Source organism: Meles meles, chromosome 5 (assembly GCF_922984935.1).
Source record: "Meles meles chromosome 5, mMelMel3.1 paternal haplotype, whole genome shotgun sequence".
In the NCBI taxonomy this organism is placed as follows: Eukaryota; Metazoa; Chordata; class Mammalia; order Carnivora; family Mustelidae; genus Meles; species Meles meles.
The window spans coordinates 140,261,811-140,270,735 of record NC_060070.1 but is presented as its reverse complement, the minus strand read 5'-3'; the positions used below and the strand labels follow the sequence as shown (position 1 = coordinate 140,270,735).

At 47.6% G+C, this 8,925-nt stretch overlaps 1 protein-coding gene across 3 annotated transcripts in view; it reads left to right on the top strand.

Annotated features, from left to right (window-relative positions):
- Positions 1–2,017: 2,017 nt before the first annotated feature.
- RANBP9 (RAN binding protein 9) overlaps positions 2,018–8,925 on the top strand; it is an 87,530-nt gene continuing 80,622 nt past the window's right edge. For all 3 annotated transcript variants that reach the window (XM_046004165.1, XM_046004167.1, XM_046004166.1), the window contains exon 1: positions 2,018–2,742. In XM_046004165.1, the coding sequence (XP_045860121.1) occupies positions 2,148–2,742 (595 nt within the window). In that variant the 5' untranslated portion in view covers positions 2,018–2,147. The remainder of the gene's footprint in view (positions 2,743–8,925) is intronic.

Sequence of the window (8,925 nt, the reverse complement as noted above, 5' to 3'; positions counted from 1 at the left end):
TCTCTGCCTGCCTCTCTGCCTACTTGTGATCTCTGTCTGTCAAATAAATAACAACAAAAAAAAAATCTTAAAAAAAAAATAAAGCTTCTAACAAAATGTCAGATACTTTCATTCTTTCAACTGCTCCTAGAATATGTAAGGTTTTAAATGGTTTCTAAGCATGTTGACACAGAAAAGTTTATCTTCATAAATTAAAAACTTGTTGACTGCTTCAAGAAAGTTTGGTGAGGCTTGGAGCCCATTTATTCAACCTTGATTAGTCGACATTTAAGAGGAGTTTGGCTTACACTTAACTCATTGTTACTGTAATATAAATGAAAGTTTTAGAACAATTTAAATACAATGACATCATGTAATTTAAAGAGCAGTGGCTTGGAAAAAAGTCACCAAACAATAGGTTAGCATTATCGGGTATTTTTATTAAAGAACAACACGGCATCGAGTTGTCTGGGTAATTGAGGGAGAAATTAGACTGAATAGCTTATATTAGTTCTGGCCACACATTAGGGGCCGTCAATTAAATCATCATTTACCTAGCCTCTTCAAGACAAAATAAATAATTCTCTATTCAGCAAACCATTCATTCCTTGCTTATTTGGCCAATTACCATCACAGTATCTTTGGAAGCAAACAAAATAGCAGAATTTATAGCATGTCGTTTACACGCGTTAAGACCGATTTTGCCAGCTAAGGAAAGGATGACCCAAACAAAGGGAAGTGTTGTAAACGAAATAGTAATGCTAGGATGGGTCAGAGAGCAACACTTGGCAAATTGTGCCAAATTAGTCGACCAAGCAAAGCACTCTATTGGGAATTGCAAAGTAGGAAGTCCTATTTTTGACTCTGCTGACCTCGGTGAATATTTCCTTGTTTTAAAAATGTGCATAATTCTTTGCTACCTAACAAAGAGGTCTGTTATGAAAATTAATGAGTCTATAAAATGTTTTGACGTCTTTAGAAGCCCTTTCTTAAATGCACACCACAATCTTGTATTCATACAGTTTATGTTCCTGCTCTTTGAAGATATGCCAGTCTTTATTAGTATTCCTGTGGCACCTTCTACCACTCCAAGTTCACTTTAAGTCCTCATAAAATTAATTAATAGAATGACCACTATTTTAAGTGGGAGACTTTGCCTTCAGAAATGGTTTCCTGTCCCCATATGATAAATGTTAAGAGTATTAAGTTCGGTGCGAAATAAAGAGAGGGAGGAGGCGAAAGGGAACCTATTCCTGGGCAAGCGCGGCCAAGCGGCGCCTGGGCAGCCCGCGGGCGCTCTCGGGACCGCTCACCTCAGGGGCTGCGTCGGGCCCCCGGAGCCGAGGCGCTCCTTTCGTCCCGGGCGCCCGCGGGCCGGGCTCGCGGCGGCCCCAGCCGGGCTCGATTACTTTCGCCTGGGCGAGAAGCAGCACCGCCGCTCCAGCGGGAACCCTACGGCGGCGGGGAGGGAGGAGGTGGGGCGACGACAACAAAAAGAAGTAAAGTAGGAGGAGATTCTCCGGGGAGGACCCGGGCGGGGGGGGGGGTGTTGGCCGGAGGCGGGGGATGGGGGGGCAGCGGCGGGCTCGCGGGAGGAGGCGGGGACACGCGGAGGGACCCCGCGCCGGGAGCCTCACGCCCCGCCCCGGAGGAGCGCTCTGCCGCTCCGGCCGCGCGCCTCGCCCCCTCTCCCCACCCCCGCGGCCCGCGAGCCGGGACCCCCGCGGGCCCGCCCCCCGCCGCCCGCGCTGCCCCCGCCCCTCGCGCCTCCGTTCCGCCCCCTCGCCCAGCGCCGCCCGCGCGCAGCGTCTCGCGCCGGCCTGGCCCGCCCGCCGGGAAACAGCCGCGAGAGTAGCGGCCGCAGCGGCCGCCACCGCGCCTTCTGCGCCCGCGCTCTCGCCTCGCCCCCGCCCTCGGCGCCTCGTCCCGGGCCCGCGCCCGCACTCCGGCCAACGTTCTCTCGGGGCCTTCCCCGGCCTGCCGCCCGCTTTCCCCCGTCTCCAAGCCCCCCAACCGTCGCGCTCTCCCTCGGCGCGCGGCCCGCCGCCTCCTTCCGGGGCGGGCGGACTGGGCGCCTGGTGCCGGCGGCCGCAGCGACAGCGCCCCCGGGAAGCAGAGGAGGAAGGAGAGAAGAGGTGGAGGTGGCCGCAGGCTGAGTCGCGGCCGGGATGTCCGGGCAGCAGCCGCCGCCGCCGCCGCCGCCGCCGCCGCCGCAACAACAACAACAGCAGCAGCAGCAGCTGCCGCCGCCACCGCCGGCGGCCGTGGCCCCCGTCTCCGGAATCGTCCTGCCGGCGCCTCCGGCCGTCAGCGCCGGCTCCTCTCCGGCCGGCTCGCCCGGCGGCGGCGCGGGCGGCGGCGGCGGCTTGGGGGCCGCGGCGGCCGCCCTGCTCCTCCACCCGCCGCCGCCGCCGCCGCCCCCCGCCACCGCGGCCCCGCCGCCGCCGCCCCCGCCGCCCCCGCCGCCCGCCTCGGCGGCCGCCCCCACCAGCGCACCCCCAGCGCCCCCGGGCCTCGCCGTGGGCCCCGGCCCGGCCGGAGGCGGCCCGGCCGCAACCCTGGCGGCGGGCAGCAGCGCCGCGGCCCCCTTCCCGCACGGGGACTCGGCCCTGAACGAGCAGGAGAAGGAGCTGCAGCGGCGACTGAAGCGCCTCTACCCGGCCGTGGACGAGCAGGAGACGCCGCTGCCGCGATCCTGGAGCCCGAAGGACAAGTTCAGCTACATCGGCCTCTCTCAGAACAACCTGCGGGTGCACTACAAAGGTACTGGGCGTGTGTCGTGCGGTGGGAGTGGGGCCACTGACCCGACGTGTCCCGCCGCCGCTGCCGACTCTCGACCCGCCCCCGACCCCCTCCCGCCCGGGGCTCCGTGCCCTCCGAGGTGACTCGCCGCCGGTTCCGCTGCTGCGAGGGTGGGACCGGGGTCGCGGGGACAGGGGCCAGGTTCTTGGGGAAGGCAGGTGAGTAGAATGCCCCTAGGTGTAATGGAGCTGGTAATCCTAGGCCAGGAGGAGGACACCTTGAGGGAATCCAGGATGACAGGACATAACTCGCTTTCTGATTTCCCCTGAAGATAAATCTCAGGGCTCGGATAGAGGCATCTATGGACCCGGAGTTGGGTTACATTGTTCTCCAGGTGGCGGTGGGTCAGGCGTTCTCTTCTTACGTAGGGGGAACAGAGGCACGATTCCGAGGTATGATTTCTAATTAAGGGAGAGCAGGGATATATAGGGGGAGGGGTAATCAGTGGAGGATTTTGTCCAAAATCAGGCCAGAGATTGTCTGGGGGGGACAAAAGGACAAGGGCTCCAAGTTTGGCATCAGCGTTTCTTACTCAAAGCAACTGGGAGGATAAGAGGTGAATCTCAGAAGTAGGTTTTTTTTTAGGGGAGCAGAAACCTACCACTACTGATTGGAAATGCCCTGTATTTACGTGCTGGTGTTATATGAAGTCTGATTGGAAACGGGTATCTTAAAATGTTACAGAGCATTTTAAAGAAAATTGGCATATGTTTTACACCTGCAGTTAAAAACAAAAACAAAAAGCAGCCTTAGGCTTGTGTTTGTCCCCCTCCTCCCTCACCTACCTCTTCTCTGTTAAAACAAAGCTTTAAACAGATGAGTTTTATATAAAATTATAAATTGCTTTGAAAATTTTTTGAAATGTACCCCAGAATAATAGCATGTGTCAAGTTTTCTTGTCTGGGAAAAAACAAAATAAGTCTGATGTATCAGTCTGTCTGGAACCAAATCCAGTTTTTAGGCCCCAAACCTGAAGCAGGAGCTTTTACATTCAAAGCAGCCTCCTTTTGATTGGCTACAAAGGAAGGGTCTTAATCAGATCCTAGTGACAGGGATGTAGAGGATATAAATAGTTCTTGTGGTTAAATTCTTAAAGCATGCAAGACTAAAATATGAGAAGAACCTTGATAAATAAGTGCTATTTAATCAGAAAGGCGAATGGCGACAGAAATCTACCAAATGATTTAGCTGGAAAGAATCATGCACAAAAATAGGCCTTGTGGAATATTCCTTCTTTTAGCCATAGATCCAGAGGAGTACTTTCAGTTTTAAATATTTTGTTTCTTAATCTAAATGGTCTAAAATGACCTTTGTTTTCTCTTAAGTTAGGACATTTTGTTAAGACTCTGTGGAGGCTGTTATTTAATTTTGTGTTCCAATTTATGTGAACAGTGCTGTGCTATGAAGTGTTTACTTCTTATCTGGCTACCGGAAGGCTTTTTGTTAGACTTGACAAAACTTTATCTTAAATTTATGGTCGATGGTTAATAATAAGCTTATAAAATGAGAGGCAAAAGGTATGGAAATTTTTTGAACAAAGAATCCTAGCTTTGCTGAGTCCTGCAATCATCTGTGATTTTAGGCATGTTACAGGACGGGAGCCTCAGTTTCTTCCTCTGAGACATGAGAGAGTTGAGCTGGATGATAAGGAAATTTCCAGCTCTGAATTTTCGTGAGATCTAGGTTTTGTGATGATTTGTGTTTTTTGTTTGTTTTTTGTTTTTTTGGGTTTTTTTTTTTTTTTAGCACTGTAACATGCCTTGATTAGTTTTACTAAGTCCTTTTATATAAAATTATGATTTGGGTCAGAGAAAAGTTCATGCTTATGAGGAATTGGTTGGAGTTTGGAATATTTATGACTCTGCTGCCTCCCATTATTTTCCCCGTTGGCCTCTTTATTACTTTTTGTTGTGTAACACTAAGATTCACTTTCTGGAAACTTCACTGCTTTATAAACATGAAGCATTACTTCTGGAGGAACAGATTTTGTTATCTTTTTTCTTTTCTCTCCCTCTCTTCTATCCACCCTTTGTCTCTCCCTTCCCCCTTGTCACAAACACTGTTCTTTTCCCCCCTTCTACTGCCTCTTCCTCTTGTCTTGTTATTTTAATGTGTGTGGGTTTGTTTTTTTTTTTTTTTTTTTTCCTGTTGTCGTTCTGTGTGCCTTCTGAGTGGACCACACCAAAGTACTGGGCAACTCTGTCCTAGTAATAGGGGAAGGGAGCAAAGGGGAAGTGTCATAGGTAGTGGAGAATAAAACTTTGAAGTCACAAAATAAGAGTGCATTTTAACATTTCATAGTGCCACTTTAATTTTTACCTCAGCATTTTCCAGACATTTTTAACATTAAAACTACTGTTCATAAAATGTTTTTGCATGTTACAGAGTTTGAAAAGATTGATCATTATTTTCCATAATGGTAAGGATTGTTCTTACCTTTGAAATAGAAATATCTAGGTTTCTTTTGCTCTGAACATGCTCGGTTTTTAAAGATGTTATTTTTCTAAGTTGGAATTGCTGTTTTGGGAAGCCATATGGTTCCTTAAATGATTCGAAGGGATTAATGTTAAACAATGCCAGACGTGCAGTCAAAGTTGCTTGGATTGCAGAGGAAGAGCAGGGTGTGTATACTATATGTTAAAATTTTTAAAACGACCTTTTGCTTAGCAGTCACACACCAACTGTTGAAATACTCAGGCATAGCCCCTTTTATTTGTTAAAATTGTCAGCTTCGAATAAGTACGAATGTGACAAGTTTAGACTTAGTGATAATGAGGACTTTATTCCAACTTAAAACATTTTATTGCATACGACAATGGATTGAATTAGTCCTAAAAGTTTCAGTTACAGAATGCATTTTTCTCTTTGTGAAGTTATCACATTTGGATGCTTTACAAAGCTTTTTAATACACACAAACGTGTTAGTGGATTTGGACAAGATGGTGGAATTCTCATTTGAGATGTGAGAAAGTGGGAGCACCTGGAGGTTAGATTTTTTTCCCAGTCGCAAGTAAGCCAGGGTTGGAAAGTAATTTTCCCCAACTCTAAATTTAGTGCTCTTTCCTACAGTAGAGTATTGCCTATTTCAGTTTGTATTGAGTTTTAATTTTCGGCAATAGATAAGTCCAGGTGCCTTGATTCTACTGATTGAGGGCAGCTTACAGGAAACAAACAGAGAAGTGAAAGTTGGAAATGATAGGTAGCCATGAACTAGTGAATTGCACTTTTAACTGAAGCATTATTAATGGCATCTAACCAGATAGCTGACATTCTTGTGCTCCTCACTACCATCCCTTCCAGTATCACCAGTCATTAGTCCTTTGACACTTCTTGAATCGCTTACTGAATTTTTTGCACTTCTTTATTTTTTTTTTTAAAGATTTTATTTATTTATTTGACAGACAGAGATCACAAGTAGGCAGAGAAGCAGGCAGAGAGAGAGGAGGAAGCAGGGGCCCTGCTGAGCAGAGAGCCTTACGCGGGATTCGACCCCAGAACCGTGGGATCATGACCTGAGCCGAAGGCAGAGGCTTTAACCCACTGAGCCACCCAGGCGCCCCAATTTTTTGCACTTCTTAAGGTTAAACAAATATCTTGACAATATTTGCTTGCGTACCAATGCAAACGTTTTTTAGGAATTATGGGGAACGATATAAAAGGTTCCTTAAAATCAAGGAATTGAAAAAACAAACCGAGCTTTTCCCTGTGATCTCTGCCAGTATTATGGGAAATTTAGCTCCAAAAATGGTAGTTGATAGCTGCAAGAATTATGTAAATCTAATAATCACATTTGTAGAAAAGTAGTGGTGATGATAATTCATGGAGCCGTTGCTGTTGGGCAGGTAGTCTGCTGGACAGCTTGTGTGCATGCCTTGCTCTCCATGCATTTATTCGACAAGCTTTTAGTGCATGTTGACTTTGTGCCAGTTCTGGCCATGCAGAGGTGATAAGATACTATCTTTGAATTCAGAGAGCTCGAAGCAGGTAAAGCACAAAAGCGTAGTGAGGGAAGAGTTCCAACAGTCCTGTGGAGGACTGGAGGAGCGTCCACCCCGGCTGATGCTGGAAGTGATGAAGTTGGTGAGTCAGGGCCCGCTTTTGGGAGAGCTGAGGCCAGCGGTTGGGCCAGCAAGATGAGGAGGATGTAGGAGAGGAGGAGGGGGCTAGGCATTACATGTGAAAATGCATAACTAAAAGCTTAAGAGGTGAGAACTACTGGATATGTTTGGATCTATAAGCAGTTTTGGTGTGTTGGAATTTAAGAGTGTGTGACAAGTAGCCGCTGGGAGAGGATCGGGAGAAGCCTTCAGAATATTTTACTGAGCTTAGATCTTACTTGGCAGGACAGGAGGAATCATCAAAGGATTTTAAATAGGAAGTGACGGGTTCATATTTTCTTTTTTGTCTTATTATACAACTAATTGGAAGATGGATTTAAGGAGTACAAGACTGAAACTAGCAAACTCATTGAGAAGTCTCTGTAGGAAATAAGGACCTGAACCCGGTCAGTGGTGGGGTGGAGCAGAGCAGATGTATTTGTGATGTTTTCAAGTGACAGTGATAGGAGTTGATGGAACGGTGGAGAGAGAAATCAAGGATGACACTTGCGTTTCTAGCTCTGTGAGTTTCTTGCAGTGAACCGTGAATCAGAATAATAATTGCAAGGAAGTATTACAGTGTATTTGGAGATGTGTAGGAATGGGAATCTCAGCCATATGACCTGACTTCACCGGAAACCAGAAGAACCCGGAGAAGCCTTCCAGAAAGAGCAGGAACAGATCTTCTGGAGTTAGGTGGCCCCAAGTATCGCAGCAGCTGGAGTTCATGACTTTTCACTTTATTCTAGTGCTGAAGTGACTCTGCTGTAGTTTCTGGTTGTCTAATTCTCTTTTCCCTCCTGACTGGTTTATCCTTTTCCTTCCTATTCCAGATTCCTGAGGGGCTTAACAGATTGGATAAGCTAATTGCCATCATTCTTAGCTGGGCAGAGCTTTTCATTACATGCTGTGGTGTTGGATTGGTGGCCTTGGTGTCAGCTGTTAACCTGTGTTGGATCAGCTTTAGGGTTGTTAAGGGTAGTTATGAAATACAGAGTGCCCTCCTGGCACATGGAGAGTCTGGGCCCTGCTTCTTCAGATAGCGGTAGCCTGTGAGGCCATTTCTTGTAGGAAGGGTGGGCACATACCATAATTGCCCTGAGTGTGGGGAGGGGTCTGTTGACCCCTGACTGAATTGGGAGTTACCTCTGGGTGGTGGCTGAAACTCAAGGAGAGGGTATGAGAGAGAAGAGAGTAGGTAAAGTGAGATGGAGCCCTGAGCGGAGCGAGGTCAGCGTTAAAAGACTGGGGAGAGTCCAAGGAGCACTTGTTAAGAGGTACCTGGATTGGGGAAGAGTGTGGTGTCACAGAAGCTGAGCGGAGTATCAGAAATGAGGAAGTGACCTTTAGTGTCAAATGCAACAGATCAGTTTAGTGAGCCAAGCAGAGAAATTTTTCCACTGGATTTGGAAATTAGAGCATTGTGACCTTAGAAGAGCAATCTGAATTTAGTGATGGGGCAAAGATCAGAGTCAGTAGTGGAGATCCAGCAGAGGGGATAGCGAATACAGATTAGTCTTGAGAAATAGAGGCGGAGGAAGAGCTCACGGGGTACTTGGAGGAGGATGAAGGTTAAGGCAGGATTGTTGTTGTTTTTTTAAATTTTTTTTTTTTTAAAGATTTTATTTATGTATTTGAAGGCAGAGAGAGAGAGGAAGAAGCAGGCTCCCTGCGGAGCAGAGAGCCACAGGTGGGGCTCGATCCCAGGACCCTGGGATCGTGACCCGAGCCAAAAGCAGAGGCTTTAACCCACTGAGCCACCCAGGCGCCCCTGTTGTTGTTTTTTAAAATGTTTGATAGTGGAATTAGGTTGTGGCTGGTGATTACTTTCTAGTGTCAGCAAAGACGATGAAAATCTACAGAATCAAAATTATCCATAAAAACCCCTTTGGAAAGTACTGTGTTAGAGACTGTTGTATCATTTCTAAGTAAGTCTTGTTTTAGCTCAGCAGTGTGGGTGAAACTGAGTGACATTAAGTTGGATGAGAGCGTAATGTTAGTCCGATGCACGGAGTCCCAGTGAATGTGGACAGAATTTAACATAGCT